Source organism: Dermatophagoides pteronyssinus, unplaced genomic scaffold (assembly GCF_027571235.1).
Source record: "Dermatophagoides pteronyssinus isolate colony J.1.1.1.1 unplaced genomic scaffold, Derpt_VIB-CSIC_2022.12 sq0004, whole genome shotgun sequence".
Taxonomy (NCBI): domain Eukaryota; kingdom Metazoa; phylum Arthropoda; class Arachnida; order Sarcoptiformes; family Pyroglyphidae; genus Dermatophagoides; species Dermatophagoides pteronyssinus.
Genome location: NW_027461528.1, coordinates 1,040,606 through 1,057,032, shown reverse-complemented (window position 1 = coordinate 1,057,032; position 16,427 = coordinate 1,040,606). Strand labels below are relative to the sequence as shown.

General features: G+C 28.2%; 4 protein-coding genes and 1 long non-coding RNA gene across 8 annotated transcripts; 3 read left to right on the top strand and 2 right to left on the bottom strand.

Annotated features, from left to right (window-relative positions):
• Positions 1 to 666: 666 nt before the first annotated feature.
• Positions 667 to 8,381, bottom strand: LOC113795030 (uncharacterized). 2 transcript variants are annotated; one of them, XM_075819432.1, is made up of 3 exons: positions 8,120 to 8,381; positions 1,341 to 1,507; positions 667 to 1,269 (listed from the first exon to the last, which is right to left on the bottom strand). In XM_075819432.1, exons 2-3 carry the CDS (start codon positions 1,405 to 1,407, stop codon positions 752 to 754), a joined length of 585 nt encoding a protein of 194 aa, XP_075675547.1. In that variant the 5' UTR covers positions 1,408 to 1,507; positions 8,120 to 8,381; the 3' UTR covers positions 667 to 751. The 2 variants fall into 2 exon arrangements, with proteins under 2 accessions (XP_075675547.1, XP_027201008.2); XM_027345207.2 differs by lacking the exon at positions 8,120 to 8,381 and having other exon boundaries at positions 1,341 to 1,835.
• LOC113794974 (uncharacterized) lies at positions 4,563 to 6,394 on the top strand. The gene has a single exon (XM_027345141.2). The coding sequence runs from the start codon at positions 5,081 to 5,083 to the stop codon at positions 6,080 to 6,082; it is 1,002 nt and encodes a 333-aa protein (XP_027200942.2). The 5' UTR covers positions 4,563 to 5,080; the 3' UTR covers positions 6,083 to 6,394.
• Positions 8,382 to 9,444: 1,063 nt separating the features above from the next.
• Positions 9,445 to 11,250, top strand: LOC113794994 (glucose 1-dehydrogenase 1-like). The gene is made up of 4 exons (XM_027345165.2): positions 9,445 to 9,947; positions 10,142 to 10,652; positions 10,729 to 10,835; positions 10,903 to 11,250. The coding sequence occupies exons 2-4, from the start codon at positions 10,188 to 10,190 to the stop codon at positions 11,144 to 11,146; spliced, it is 816 nt and encodes a 271-aa protein (XP_027200966.1). The 5' UTR covers positions 9,445 to 9,947; positions 10,142 to 10,187; the 3' UTR covers positions 11,147 to 11,250.
• A 41-nt stretch (positions 11,251 to 11,291) lies between these two features.
• Positions 11,292 to 13,818, top strand: LOC113794985 (uncharacterized). Of its 3 annotated transcripts, none has more exons than XM_075819431.1 (3): positions 11,292 to 11,417; positions 12,685 to 13,389; positions 13,480 to 13,818. In XM_075819431.1, exons 2-3 carry the CDS (start codon positions 12,738 to 12,740, stop codon positions 13,779 to 13,781), a joined length of 954 nt encoding a protein of 317 aa, XP_075675546.1. In that variant the 5' UTR covers positions 11,292 to 11,417; positions 12,685 to 12,737; the 3' UTR covers positions 13,782 to 13,818. The 3 variants fall into 3 exon arrangements, with proteins under 3 accessions (XP_075675546.1, XP_075675545.1, XP_075675544.1); XM_075819430.1 differs by having other exon boundaries at positions 11,307 to 11,777; XM_075819429.1 differs by having other exon boundaries at positions 11,357 to 12,338; positions 12,398 to 13,389.
• LOC142644863 (uncharacterized) lies at positions 13,815 to 15,351 on the bottom strand. Its single transcript, XR_012846044.1, has 4 exons — positions 14,803 to 15,351; positions 14,724 to 14,743; positions 14,234 to 14,491; positions 13,815 to 14,170 (listed from the first exon to the last, which is right to left on the bottom strand). It is a non-coding gene; the product is annotated as an uncharacterized LOC142644863 (long non-coding RNA).
• Positions 15,352 to 16,427: the final 1,076 nt, after the last annotated feature.

Genomic DNA, 16,427 nt, shown 5'->3' with positions numbered 1-16,427 from the left:
TTTGGGTGCGAGCCCTTTGTATACCAAAAAAAAAAAAAAAAAAAAAAAACAGCAAAAACCAGCCAAAATTCACCAAAAATCTTATCTATATACAGGACTTTCAAAAAACCAACCAAACAAAATTATTTTTTTCGAAACGACAATTCCTGACGATATCACCAAACACACACACGCCAAAATGACAAATGGAAAAAAATATTTCTTATCACAATTTTGCTCTGCCTTTACCTTTGTTAACAAATATTGTATTACTTCTAGCCAGAAAAAGAAGAAGAATGATGACATTTTTTTTCCAACCATCTGTATCCTATATAGTTTCCTGTTTTTGTTTTTTTTTCGTTGGTTGGTTGCTTTTTGATAAATTTATCATTCACTTGCTTTGCTTTCACTTGGCCTTATAACTTGATCGATTTTTCAAAAAATGTTCGGATGTTCAATACATCCGTTTATTACATTATATATGATGATTTTTTTTCATTCGACCTCTCTCCCTCTCTCTTCATCCAAGTGTGGGTGGAATGAATGTTGAACGCATTTTCGTTTCTGATTATCGTTTTTTGTTTCGACCAAAATTAGTGTAAAAATATCGATCATATTTATTTCCTGACCACCACTCGCCATCTAGTGGTTGACAATCAAAATGAAAACATTTTTTTTCATAAATTTTTTTTATTTTTTAAATTTTTTTTTCGGTAAAACCAAAAATACAAATAAAAGGAAGTAAAAAGAAGTAGGGAAAAAAACAACAAAATCAATTACGATTCATTTTTAATGCTTGTCGTTCATCAGCATCATTATCATCTGCATTATCAACGTTTTTCATAATGTTCGGATCTGTACCGGATTCCAGATCACCACCATCATTATCATTATCATCCGGTTTTGTTAATTCAAATTGATTTTTTTCACCATTATTAATAATTGTAGGAAATTTTTTACATTGACGACGACGTTTTTGTCGTACAATCACGATAATAATGCCTGCAACGATAATCACAATAAGTAATATCGATGTTAATATGATCAATGCAGCCAAATAAGGATATCTGGGTATTAAACACAGTATAGTTTGATCATGATAAACAGTACACCATTTATTTAGATATGGTACTAAACGAAATGGTAAATGAAATATTAATTCTGATTGATTTTTTGAACAATATTTTTCACTATGTGATATCCAACAATCACGTACTAGCCATATACCACAACATTTAATTATTTCACCAAATTTTGATTGTTCTTCAATGATGGTGAATATTTGATTGGCTTTAAGAGAAAATGGGATTTAAAAGTTTTAAAAAAATTTTCATAAAAATCGAAAACATTTTTTACATTACCTAATGCAGACATTTCTAAATTACATTGTGAAAATTGTTGTCGCCAATTTGTAACACAATCAACCATTGTATTATAAACATTTAATTCATCAACATTAAATAATTGTATTGTTTTATGTTCACTATAATCGATTGGTTTTTGACAATTGATTATATTTGATTCGATGCTGATTGAAATGATGATGATGATGTAATTAAAAATCAATAACCGGTTATTATTATTATTATTACGGTAATTCATTATCGTTTTAATGTAAACAATTTCGAAATTAACACTTTCAAAAACAAAATAATGATGCTTTCTGTTCAATTAATTAACACAGAAAAACTAAATGCATTTTTTCTGGTTTTTCTTGGTTACCAAAAGGATTTTCTATTTCTTTTTCTCTCTTTCTCTTTGAAAGTTTTCTTGATATATTTTTTTCTTCAATTCGGTTAATGATCGATTAGATAGAATCAATGAATAAGAAGGAAAATCAAAAAATGTATAACGCACAAATGCATCACATTTGTATGTGTTTGAATGTAAACGTAACACATTCAATGTCACGATCAAGATTTTGGACAACAAAATCCTCGTTTTTTTTCCATTTCATAATAATTAAACAAAACAAACAAACAATTGATTACCTTGAACTTAAAATAAATCTTTTTATATTTAATCATTATCATCATCATCATTATAAATTGTGGAAAAAATCTTATAACATTTCTATGGAAAAAAAAGAAGAAGAAGAAGGTCAATTATCATTGAAAGTAATGGATGCTGAAAGTAATGAAATTATCAATTTGTAACGAAATTATTATTATCATTGAGCGGTGGTGATAGTTTTTACGATCCAACAAACCACTCATGTAGATATAGTCGTTTCGAATGTTCCGTTGTTTGTTGTTCCGATGAACAAATCGATTAATCAATTGAGCAACTTTTTTTTCAATTAAATCATTTCATCATCGTTTTTCTTAACATCAAAACTGGATTTTTTTTTTATCATTTTCATGACCGACTTTATCATCGTGAATCCAAAAATACAAAAATGTCTTTTTTCTTTTCCTTTTTTTTCTGTTATTTAATTTTGACATACCAGGTTTATCATCGTTATCGTCATCTAAAGATAATTCAGTTTCTATAATCTATTTCCAGCAACAACGAAAGATTTATTTTTTTGTTTTTGTCTTCTTTTTCCTTTTCCCTTGTCGTCTATGATAAACGTTATAAATGAAAATGAAATTTTTTTTCTTCATTTTTTCCCCGAAAAAAAATGTTATTATTGATACAGGTATCAATCATGGGATAAAATGAAACAAGAACATTGAAAGATCAACAAACAACAACAACAACAAAAAAGGAATTATCAGGTTTGAATCCTTTTTTAATGAAAAAAAAACAACAACAACAACATCGTCATCGTCAACGGAAAATTCCAGATTTATAATAAATAAAAAAACGAAGATGATTAATGATAATTGATTTTCGTTAGAAACAGAAGAAGAAGACGAAGAAGAGAAAGTATTAATAACATCCATCGATGTATGCCTACGTTCAATTTTTGTTCCATTTAATAATGAAAATTTTTGTTTGATCTTAGCTGGAAATGAACGAACGAAGAACTTTCCATAATCTTTGATGATGATTATGAATTCCCTTTTTTCCGAAAATTTTCTCACTTTTTTTCTTTCAATTATATTCAAATATTATTCATCAGAATTATGATGAATAATAATAATGAGATTCAAAAAGCGAGAGAAAATTGAATTTCACAAATTGGATTTATTCATTTTCGCATTCAGGTTTGTATTTGTTTGTTTTTCTTGTTTTTGCACCAGAAATTTTTTTTTTGATCATTTTAATTAATTAATTATGATTCTGGTGATCGAAAGCGATTCGATTTCGGTTACCTGAATTTCAAAATTTGTTCGTTTCCTATTTTTTCCCAATTTGATTTTGAATTTGAATTTTTTCCCCTTCCGAAAAAAAAACATTTAAACAGCATTTGTCAAATGTTTTTTTTTCAAATGAAAAATGCTTTGTTTTGTTTGTGAAACAAATTCTGTTTGTAAAATGTTTTCATAAAACGGAAACAATTTACTTTTGTTTTTTTTGGGTACTCTTTGTGTTTACAATGAACAAACAAACAAAAAATTTTCAAAAATAGATTTCATCAGACAATTAAAAAAACTGATGATAATGATAATGAATGGAAAAACAAAAAATCCATTCAATTATCAAATGATGGTCAAATAGATTTGTTGATTTTTTTTCGTTTGTTTGAAATGAAAAATTTTCCATTGTCCAGAGAATATTCTAGAGATTGGATTTTTTTTTTTTTTTTTTTTTGGTACAACCAAAAAAAACAATAACAACAGCAAAAATCAATTCCAATATTCCATATAGATGTTTTTTTTTCAATATTTAAACATAGCTTACGGGTAAGTTACACAAAATGACCACACATACATTGTCATCATTATCAAGGTAAATCATTTAAATTGATTTTAATTATTTATTCCAGAATTTTTTTTTCAAACAAAAAAGATGAACCAAAATGAACTGGAAAACACACAGTTGAATTCAAGTATCAAGAATATCGTGATTCTATCAGTGATTCTATATGGTGAGAATTGTGCCAAAAAAAAACAATTTCACAATTCTCATTTCGTTTCATATTCTGAATAGGATTTTTCCTGATGATGATGATGATGATGATGATAATGATAACTGACATCATCATCATATACCTGCCTGTCACTTACACACACATGTCAAATTGTTAGATTAGAAATTGGATTGGATTGAATGATTGGATCGGGGTATATTTCTTTTTGTGTATGTTTCAAACAACAACAACGAGAGAAAAAAAAATTTCCGGAAATTTTCCAAAAAATTGCTTTCAGAAACAAAATCAGACAAAAACATTTTTCTTTTTCTTTTTCTTTTTTATTTATTTATTTATTTATAAATATAAAAAACAAATGATCATTACAAATGAAAATAACAGAAAGATTTCCATTCTATTCATCATCATCATCATCATCATTATCGACATTGATGATTTCATCTTCAAAATGTGTGTTTTTTTTTGTATATTAAAAAAACGACAGAATTCAAAAAGAAAAAGAAAAAGAAAACTAACTAACTAAAAAAAGGATTTCATTTGATGATTTTGATAGTGATGAATGCGCATGATTCATAGAGGATAATGAAAACTTCTTTTTTAACCCGAAGACTATATAATAATAACCGAAAGAATAACAGAATAATGTTACATACATACACAAAACGATACAATCCGAAACAATTAGTAAGAGAAAAAAACAAGCGCGATTGCACAAAGTTTAAGCAAACCATCATCATTATTATCAGGCAAATGGGTTATATTCTATACCGGTCTGATGGATCATCATTGAAATTTTTCCGTTTTTCGTTTTTCAGGGATATTCCTTGATAGCAGGTTTCAGAATATAAAAACCGTTGCAACTTGTCCATCATTCTTTCTTTCTTTCCCACACACATGCAAACATTTCACACATTTATTGTGTTTGAAATCGACACACATCAAAAACACCAAAGAAACACACCATTGTGTGTTAGCGAAACACAAACCATATCAACTTTGAAGTTTTTTTTTATCCTGTTTTGAACAAAAACAAACATCAAATTTCATTATTTTAAACATCTCTGGTGGTTACCTGTTTCACTTCGTTTTGTGTAATTTAAATATTTTTATGATAAAAACAAAATGTTTGCAACAACAAATTCGTGGTTTGTCGCCCTGAATCATCATCATGATAATCAACATTTTAATAATTTTTTATTGAAAAAATTTTCATTATTCATTATGATGTTGGTCATTTTCGTATTGATTGGTCCGATATTTGGTCAACAACAATCACCAACAACGACAACAGCATCGACAACGATATCAAAACAAGAATTACCGACAATGATGAAATTATCGAAACGTTCATTACAACCATTTGGTGGATCATCATCATCATCATCATATCGTTGTTTATCGATTTGTCGTCGTAATGAAGAAAATCTTTGTAAACGTTGCCTATTTCGTGAACCAATGCGTTTTGGTAAACGTAGTTTATCATCATCAACATCATCACAATCATCATCATTATCATTTCGTGAACCAATGCGTTTTGGTAAAAAACGTTTAGCTAATCAATTTAGACAACCAATGCGTTTTGGTAAAAAATCATTATCAAATGGTAATTTTCGTGAAATGATGCGTTTTGGTCGTCAAAGTAATTTACAAAAATTTAATAAAAATGATAATTTAGATAATGATAATGATGATAAAATGATTCAAATCATTGATGATGATCAATTAAATCAGATAAAATCAATAATAATGAAAATGATGATTGATTCATCATCGGATTTGGATGATAATTACAATGATCAACAACAACAACAACAACAACAACAAACATCATCACCATCAACATTAATGAATTCGATTCAAGAAAATCAATCAATATTTGATCGTGATCAATTTGCTAATCTAGTTTTATGGAATCTACAACAACAACAACATCAACAACCATTGAAACGTTCATTGAATGATACGAACAGGAATGGACAACAACAACAGCAACCGCAACCGCAACAACAAAATGAATTAGAAATATCGATCGATAATAATAATGATTATAATCAACAACAACAACAACAACATGGTGATGATTTATCATCAATTGAAGATACAAATCAAAAGAAACAATCTTAAATGCATCGAAAGTCGTTTTTCTCTGGCAATCAATTTGAAAAAAAAAAATTTAAATGAAAATTTAATTTACAAAAGTTTTTAAAAGGTTTTCTTCACTTGCTTTTTCCTTTTTTCCTTTTCACTTCTCTCTACACCCACACACACCTGAATCCTTTAAAAAATTCATCAGTTTTAACCCCCACCACTCCCACCACCCGAAATAAACGAACCGAAACAAAAATTATTCATCAATTTCAACAAGTATAGAATTTCGGAAATCATTTTTTTTTTGGTTCAATCATCATCATCATCGGTTAATTTCATTATCATCATCATCATCATTATTATTAGCCAAGAATCATCGTTTATGAAAGCGAAAAAAAAATCATCAGAATTCTTTTACAAAAGGAAAATTTCTAGCTGAAAAAGAAAAGAAAAAAATTTCTTAAATTATTCATCATCCACAAAGATCAATCTTAACCAAAAAAAAAAAAAAAAAGATACTAACAACTTTTAATGTGAAACATACACACCGAACAAACAAAACTTTCATTTTCATTTCACTTTTATTTTATAATCATTATTCGTTTTCATTTTATTTTCTCAAATGAATTGATAATAATAAAAAAAAAAGTATTTTCAACATCAGAAAAACAAGTTGAATTTTCTTTTAACCCTTTTTTTTCTCATTAAAGATCATTTTGGATCAGTTTGTTTGGCGCGTGTTACGTGGTGTAATTAAAAAATACAGATGATGATTATGGTGATCATCATCATCAAGTTCTTCTGCGTCCAATTTGCGTTTTTTGCCTAACGTTTTTTCTCAGGTTTTCTCTTCTTAGCTGTGGAAAAAAAAATTCTGATAAACAAAATAATTAAAAAGTTAGCTAAGAGAATATTCTTTTTTTTTTTGGATGGATAAACATTATTCTGTTTTTGTTTTTATTATCATCATTATCATCATAAAGACAATAACGAATAATAACGATGTTCATATGATCATAAAATGTAATCAAAACAAAACAAATCAACAATCTTTTTTCATGAAGAATATATTCAAGAAAAAAAAGGTCATTAAAAAAGATTCAGAGGAAAACTTTCAGGGAAAAAGAATAGAAGTGGGAGAAAAAAAACAATAAACAATTTTTTGTTTTCGGTAAAGTTTCTTGAAGATTCATCTATTCATTTTAATCTATTATGACTATCATTATCATCAATATGGATGAAGATGATGATGGTCATCATCATCAATAATTGATTTATCTCTTTCTTCTTTTTCTTTTCATTGACCTTGTCTTGTGAATATGATCACCATCATCATCACAGGTGTATGATTTGTCGATTAACAACAACAAAACAACAAAAAGAAATTACATTAAATGTAATTTTTTATTATATGGGGAAAGAATTTACAATTCTAGATTAATAACGACAACAACAACAACGATGATGATGATAATGATACCCAAAAGGCTGAAACCTGAAATCGAAAAAAATCAAAATCGAAAAATTCTTCATAAAGCCCACACACAGAATCAGAAAAACAGAATCAAAAACAGAAAATTCATTTCCGCCGTTGATGATGATGATGATGATAAGTTTTCTTGTTAATTATTCTGGTTTTCTTTCTTTGATTAACCTTTTAGTTTTTTTTTTTTTTTGGTTAATCATTTTCTTCTTCTTGCTGTTTGATTGTTTGTTTGTTTACCTGTCTGATGATTTTCGGAAATAATCGGAAAATTTGTTTCTCTCTCTCTCTCTCTCTCTCTCTCTCTCTCTCTCTCTCTCTCTCTTCGGTTGTTTGAGAAGATGGACAACCAGAATTACCGAAAAAAAAGAAGAAAAACCGAAATGTGTAATTGAAATGAAATTCAGGGTTTTTCATCAGAAACATTTTTTCATTCTTTTACAACAGGAAATTTTTTTCTTCTTTTTTTCCTACAACAATCATGCATGATAATTTGACATTTTTTTTACAAAAGTTTCAAATTAATTGAAATGAAAATGAAAATTTCATTTTCATTTTTTCACATGAAAAAAATTCATAAAAATATTTACGATTCAAAATGGCCATAATAATAAGCGAGAAGGTTTTTTTTTGGGATAAACAAACAAAAACATCATAAGGTTCACTTCGATTCGGTACATTGGACATTTTCATTCAACAAAACAATATCCATTTCCATTTGTTTGTTCGCTGATGTCGTTAGTGTTGGAAAAAATTATTTCAAAAAAATTTCAAAATTTCACAATTTCACAATAATAATCATAATGATGTTCATTGTCATCCAGACGACAACAACAACAACAACAAAACTGGACAATAGATTTTGTTGTTGTTGCTGCTGTTTTTCGGGACATTTTCCCGAAAAAAATGATGATGATGATGATGATATTTATGCAATATTGTTTGTTTTGAATACAAAAAAAAAACTTTAATCATCTTGGTCGTCATCATCATAATGTGGGAGTGAAATGAATATTTCATTTTTATGATTGAATTTGAGAATTTTGAATAGGGAAAGTGGAACTTTTCGGTTCGGTGGGTGTGTTTAGTGCGATTTTTTTTTATAAAAAATTTTCCATTCTGTCATTGAAAAGTTTATGAATAATATATATTTTTTTTGCTTGTTTGTTGTTTGTTGCATTTTTTTTTTATTTTACAAAAATTTTACAATTGAAAATAATCAATTAAATTGATGATAAACATTGTCCGGATATCCGTTGTTGTTGTTATACACTCGACTCATTTTGCTATTGTCATCAAAATAGGATTATTAGGATCACAATAGAATCGAATGTTGTTTTTTTTTTTTTTTGCCGAATCGAATGTTATTGTCCGTATATTGCCGGTAACATTCGAATGAACAAAGAAGAAAAAAAAAGTTTGTAATTTTCTTGATTACCGGATTTCGGAAATGAAAATGATCAATTTTAATAATCAATGGATAGCCATCATTATTATTGTCCATGAAAATGTAAGTATGTGAAATGTAATTTTTCAAAAACAAAAAAAAACACTGGTTGATTGTCAGATACATCTTTCATTGTGTGTGCGTATTGTTGTTGAAGAAATTTCGAAATTTTCTCTTCTTCTTCTTACATAAATTATCCAAAAGAAAAACTTAAATCCCCAAAATGATTATCATTATCATCATCATATGAATCAAAAAAAGAAAAAAAGAAAAAGAAAAATAATCAAAATGTGATTACAATGATGGATACAAGATGGCCTTGAGTTTTTTTCTTCTTCTTCTTTCATCATTTATCATTATTTATTTTGTTTTTCGTCTGTTTTAATGAAAATCAAAAATTTCTTTTCACATCATCATAATCATCATCATCATTATTATCATTAAAATATCAGCCCACAACACAATCCACGGATGGATTTTTCTTTTTCTTTTTTTTTCTCTCTCGATGTCATTTCATAGTACAACATTATTTTAATGATAATCCTTGTTTGTTGTGGTGTTTGTTTTCATCATCATCATCATCATCATCAAAATACGACAATTTTTGTCACCCAAAAAGAACTAATAATTATGTTTGAATGACAAACAAGAAACGAAAATCAATAAAATAGCAAAATCATTCATTCATTCATTCAAAGTTGGTTGGTCATTGATGACAGCAATCGAATCAAATCAAACCAGCAACGAAAACGTTATATCGAAGATTTTGGTGTGAAAAAAAACGATCGAATGATATTCGTAAATCATAAGATTCCTTGAAATATTGATTGAAAATTTAAAAATATTGTTTATTTTATGTAATCTTTGTGTGTGAGAAGATTTCAAATCTTTCAATATCTTTTCTCTACGTGTGTATTTTTCATATATTGAAAATTTTCAATTCATCATTTTTCAATTCACTTATATATCGGGTAATGTTGATTTTATTTTTTCATCAAAAAAAAACAAATTAAATTAGATTTAGAATTGATTTTTTTTGATTATTTTTGTTTTTTAAAACCAAAAAAAAGAAAAAATTTTCCATTATGATGAATAATTATACAATAATTTCAAAATATTTTCGAAATTTTAATCAAATTTTTCCATTTTTTTCACGAAATTTTAGTGTCAAGATAAATAATACCATAAAAAATCCTACTAATAATCAAACAATGTCGATTCATTGTGATTTCAGCGATAAAGTTGTATTGATTACCGGTTCAAGTTCGGGTATTGGTGAAGGTATTGCCGTACATTTATGTTCACTTGGTGCAAATATAACAATTACTGGCCGTAATGCTGAACGTTTAAAACGTGTTGGTGAACGTTGTCGACAATCGACAAAAAATCCAAATGCCAAAATATTGGAAATAATTGGCGATATTAATCAGGAAAAAGATGCTGAACATTTATTGAATAAAACAATTGAAACATTTGGTAAATTAGATGTATTGGTTAATAATGCTGGTGCATATCAAGTTTCATCAATTTGGGATGATAATTATATGCAAAATTATGATATGATGTTTCATACAAATGTACGAAGTGTTGTTTATCTAACCAAATTGGCAATACCATTTTTAGCTAAAACACAAGGTAATATTGTTAATGTATCAAGTGTTGCTGCACAAAAACCTGTATGTATTTTTTTTAATATTCAATGGATGGCGTTGTTTTTCTTTATTTTAAAAAAATATTTTCAAAAAATCTTAGGCGGCAAATAATACATTGTATGCAATGTCTAAATCAGCAATCGATATGTTTACCAAATCGATGGCATTAGAATTGGGACCAAAACGTATCCGATGTAATGCTATTAAGTAAGTGTTATGGATAATTTTTGTGTTTTTTAAATTAATTTTATTTTCTTTTTTTGAATCATAAAAGTCCGGCTGCTATTCGTACACCAATATTCAATAAAGTACAGAATAGTGATCTAAGTACTGATCGTATGGCTGATATTGCTGCACGTTCATATCCAGTTGGTCGTATTGGTGAACCATTAGATTGTGCTAATGCTGTTGCATATTTAGCAAGTGATGCGGCTAGTTTTATTAATGGTGTTTGTTTATTAGTCGATGGTGGTTCAGTTAATTCGGCATTAATCATGCCAGATGATTCAAAAAAATAAACTTTGTGTAAACAAAAAATTTCTGTGGACAAGACAATTATAATGACCAAAAAAAAAAGAAAATTTTTAAGAAGCTACAATAAAAATGAAACTAATTTTTTTTACCCCGTCTGATTTTCTTTCTTTCTTTTTTTTCACCCTACTTCACATTTGAGATCAAAAGTAACCAAATGAACCATAAAAACCACACGACCACCACAATCAAACAACAATAACCACTTTAGATTTTGTTTTCCGATGATGATTATGATTATCATCGAAAATAAGTGATGTGTGTACACATGTTTTCTGAAGTGTGAATATAAACAATGAATGAATGAATGAATGATTATGATAGGGGAGGTGGTAGTTGAAACACGTTGATAAACGTGTTTCAACAAAATGGGCAAGGCGTTGATGTGTGAACAACAAAAAAAAGAAACAGCCTTATGGTGGTGATGGAGGGGGAAAAATTCATTCAATCTTTATTATCCGGGACAACAACTTCGATGATAATAACCGAACAAAATAGAGGACCTACTTCAAACTGAAAAAGTGGAGAGAGGGGGGTTGATTTTTGCAAAATTAGATGACAATCAATCCAGTTGTGTGTGATCCTCGACCTACCTTCCAACCAACCTACGTAACTACTGTACTACGCTTTATCATTTTCGTTTAACGTAAACGTTTTCGGCCACTTTTTTTCTGCTGTTGTTGTTGTTGTTGCCTATCATCACCAATGGGGTGTGAAAAAAGAAAAAGGAAAAACTCTCTCACAAATGATTAACCTTTTTATCTAATTTTATATTTCAACTCCTCCTCTGTTATCAATCGTATCAGATTTCCTATTTTTTTCTCCCCCTCTTCCTATTGTTATTATGAAATTAGTTTGAGAGGGGTAGGTGTTAAAGTCAAGTCAAATCAGAATCGAAATCAAAATCAAATACATTTGAATGATGATAAGGATAATTGATAAAAGTTGGTTGAATTTATACATTGAAAGTTTCTCATTTTTTTTTCTCAAAAAAAATCGTTGTTTTATAATCGGTTATTATTATTTATTTATTGTTGTTGCTGCTGGAACAAAATGCCTATGTTAACCCCCACTTCCTCCCCTTGCATTCATACAACACACACACCCTATTTAAATTAAGTGAGGAGGTGTAAATTGGTGTTATTGTTGTTGTTGTTGTTGTATGAATAGCGTATTGTTGTTGTACGTGTAATAAGGGACCACTTGAAAATTACTGAATATTTTTTTTTTTGTTGCAGGAAAACATTTGACATTTGACCAATGAAGAAGAAACACACACACTGAACACTTTACCTATGCTTTTATTCGTGGTCAAGATAATTAGATTGAAACAGAATGTCGAATGAAAAATTTGTCAATCAATAATTTCAGCTACTTTTTTTCCAATTTTTTTTTTAATTTTTAAAAAATATGAATCCAAATAAATCAATATTTCGTCCATGGGATCATCATTCAAATCAAAATGATGAACGTATTCAAAAATCATCGAATGAATCATCATCGATACAATCGAATAATTATTTAGATGAAAAAATCCATTCTTTACCGAAACAACATATTGGCAAAGAAGAAAAAAGAATGAAAAAACATCTTTATCGACAACAACAAAATTCTCAACCGACAAAATTTCCATCAACACCAACAACAACAACACAGCCATCATCATCATCATCATTAACCATCAATGATCAATATTACCGATCAATGACACAAGAATTTTTCAACAATTTTCTCAATCATCAACAATCCGCACAACAATTTCAATATGGTCCTTCATTTGGTTGTTCGGAATATTTTTTTGAACAATATTTTCATCATTATTATCATCATCATCATCCACAACAACAAAATTCAATGATAAATTCCGGTCAAATTGATTCATCAAGAAATTTTCAGAATTTTTTTGAAAATTATTTTAATCCCGTAAATTTTCCCATCATACAAAATTATGATTTTTTACCGAAAACAGCAACATCATCGGCCTCAACAATGTTTCCGGCAAATAATTTCGATTTAGATTTGATAAAAAATTCAATGACCAAATTAAATTGTCACCAACAACAACAACAGCCGGAAACAACAATAACATCAACAACAACATCGACAGCAACATCGACAACAGCAAATAATGTAATGAAAAAACAACGTCCAAAACGTTTTCAATGTCCACATTGTCAAGTGTCCTTTTCAAATAATGGTCAATTAAAAGGTCATATTCGTATTCATACTGGTAAGTAATTTTTTCAAATTACAAAAAAAATTCTTCAATTATTCTGATCTCTTTCTCTTTTGGTGTTTGTTTTTTTTTTGTTGTTATCAGGTGAAAGACCATTCATTTGTGATCATCAAAATTGTGGTAAAACATTTACTAGAAATGAAGAATTAACTCGTCATAAACGTATACATACTGGATTACGTCCATTTTCTTGTAATCATTGTAATAAACGTTTTGGTCGTAAAGATCATTTGAAAAAACATGTTAAAACACATCAACGTCCACCACAATTACCAACATCATTTTTAACAAGACCATCACTAACATCATCATCATTATCAATGACATTGGCAAATTTTCCAACAAATATTGTTTCAACATTATCAATGCCATATACATGGAAATGACTGATGATCGATTTGTTTCACCTTGTTATCGCTATATGTATATATTATTTTTGTTGTTATCATAAATGATTTTGTTATTTACAAATTTTTTTCTAATTAAAAAAACTTTTTTTTTTTTAAATTATACTTTTCTCGTTGTTTTTTTTCAAAAACTTTTCATCATCATCATCTCTGTTCTATAAATAAAAATTATTTTATAGGATCAAAACACACCCGACAAATGCAGAAAAACATCATCATCATAATATTTTGCATTACAAATTGATTTCAATAAAACCTATAATGTTGATGGTAATCCGATCTATTTTGATCCGATTAGATCAAAATAGCGTCAATAGTGTGACAAAAAAGAACTGATTTATGTTTCTGTCTCTCCGTGATCTTTTGTACTAGAAAAAAATGAAATGATGTTAGTTTTGTTGTTGAATAAGATGGATTTATAATCACTTAACTTTTTTGTAAACAACTATCGATTGTTCACCGAGATCATGATTATCATAAATCCGATTTTGTTTCGGTTGTTCATTCATTCACCGAAAAGGAAAAAAACTCGAAAATACCGGCTTTGAAGTTTTTTTTTGATTCACAAAAAAGCAAACAAGAAAATTATCACCGGTATTCCGCCATTCAAAACTTGTTAGATTCATTTATCGTATTTAGTCTCTGTTTGGTTTGATTACCGTGAATAAATTGATTATCAAATTATTGATCTGATTGATTTGATCGATGGATGGAACACGTTTTTGAATCATTGAATAAAATTTCATGAAATTTTAAGAATGAAATAAATCAAATTAGAAAAAAATTGTTGAAATTTCGAAATAAAATTTGTCACACATAGTGATGTTGACAAGTTTATTAGATTTGATGACAGTTTTTTTTTTCGTTAAAGATTTTCTTCTTCTCAGTAATCAAATCAATTATTCTGATAGCGAAACATACTTATCATTATTATCGACTAACTAGAAATAAAAAGAAAAAAAGTTAATAAAAAAAATTTGTTATCAATTTTACTAAATACAGGTATATTTGTTACGCAAATTCGTAACGGTTATCATGTCGAAGATTGTGATCTGTCGAAGTAGTCATTGTCGGTAGTCGGTACTCGGTAGTCATCGTGGATCGAAGTAGCTAGTAGATATACACGAGGACGCACCCAATTCATTCGATTCGATTTGGGCTACTGAATTTGGCACACACAAAATTTTTTTCTTCTTTGATTGTCTGATTTTCAAATTAGTTTTGGTTATCATTTGAATATTATCAGTTTTTTCCCCACTTATTATTTGGGCAACCAAAAAACGAAATGAAAAAAAAAGATTCGATTTTAATTTGATTTGATAATTATCTTCTTTCTGTAACCTGTAAAATTTTTCCTGTCATAATTTTCAAATGATTAATCGATTATTAATTATTCTGTTAACATTTGATTAATTTGAAAAAAAATGATCGATTGATTTCAGATATTGATTCACTTTTTTTTAAAAAAAAGAATAACCGCTTTAAATTAAGAAATCAAAATATTTTGATTTGAAATTCTTGAAAATCACAGATTAGAAACAACAAACAAACAAACAAACCGAAAAACAACCAAATTCTGCTCAAAGATTCGAATATGATCGGATGATGTTCGAACACTAAAACAACATCGAATGATCCGAACATGTGGAAATAGAATCGAACGAATCGAATTCGAACGTTTTTTTTTTTTTGTTTGTAATTTGATGCATCCTTTGATTTAATCATCGTTATTAAATCCATTTTTGTAATCAAATAATGATTATTATTATTATCGTTTCAAGTGTTTATTTTCAATCTGATAAAATCTGTTTAAATCAGTTTCTGTGTGCTGTGTGTGTTTTTTACCGCCATACAAAATTGATGATTATTTTCAACAACAACAACACCTAAAGTAGTTGATAACATCAAACAATAAACAAAATGACTTATGTATTTAAGTGGTGGTGATGATAATGGTGGTGAAGTGAGTGAAAAAAAAATTTTTTTGAAAACTTTTCGATGTCTCAATTGTGTGTTTCAATTGAATAGAAAAAGAGGGCCGATTTTCTTTTTTTGTTATCGAAATAACGAATCTCGCTATTTCTTTCTCTTTATCCACTCAATTTTTATGAATTGAAATGAAAATGATCCAAAATTTGAATGTGTGAAAACCTTGAATAAATGAATGGTGATGAATGAATGAATGAATGAATGAGAGCAAAGAGGGTCAAATTCAATTGAAACATTCATATAAATGGATCTCTATGGAAATTTTTTTTTTGTTTTGTTTTGTTTAAGAAATCAAGAAAAAAAATTGAAAATGAAAAGCGATATTCACCGACATTCACAGATCGGTAACAAACAACAATTGTTGACAACCTCAAACAATATTTTTTTCAACCTTTATTTCATTCATTCATTCATTACAATTATATCGTTGATTGTCGTCATCCGTATTTCTCTATGGTAAAAATCCTATCCAAAAAAAAAGAGTCCTAAACATTGTTTTTTGGTTGAATGAGCTGGCTATATATATTGAGCAAAACTGGCTGGGCAATTGGAACCTGAATTTTTTTATCTCTGATTCGAAGTATTTGGTCCTTTTTTTCTGCCTGTATGTTTTGAGCCTCTCGAGTGAGCCTTCAA

Bases quoted from the DNA above. Each gene is read 5' to 3' on its own strand.
- LOC113794985 (XM_075819429.1), top strand. From the start codon at position 12,570: ATGAATCCAAATAAATCAATATTTCGTCCATGGGATCATCATTCAAAT. The intron at 13,390-13,479 runs GTAAGTAATTTT...TGTTGTTATCAG, and splicing joins TCATATTCGTATTCATACTG to GTGAAAGACCATTCATTTGT.
- LOC113794974 (XM_027345141.2), top strand. From the start codon at position 5,081: ATGTTTGCAACAACAAATTCGTGGTTTGTCGCCCTGAATCATCATCAT.
- LOC113794994 (XM_027345165.2), top strand. From the start codon at position 10,188: ATGTCGATTCATTGTGATTTCAGCGATAAAGTTGTATTGATTACCGGT. The intron at 10,653-10,728 runs GTATGTATTTTT...AAAAAATCTTAG, and splicing joins GTGTTGCTGCACAAAAACCT to GCGGCAAATAATACATTGTA. The intron at 10,836-10,902 runs GTAAGTGTTATG...GAATCATAAAAG, and splicing joins ATCCGATGTAATGCTATTAA to TCCGGCTGCTATTCGTACAC.
- LOC113795030 (XM_027345207.2), bottom strand. From the start codon at position 1,581: ATGAATTACCGTAATAATAATAATAATAACCGGTTATTGATTTTTAAT. The intron at 1,270-1,340 runs GTAATGTAAAAA...TTTCTCTTAAAG, and splicing joins TTTAGAAATGTCTGCATTAG to CCAATCAAATATTCACCATC.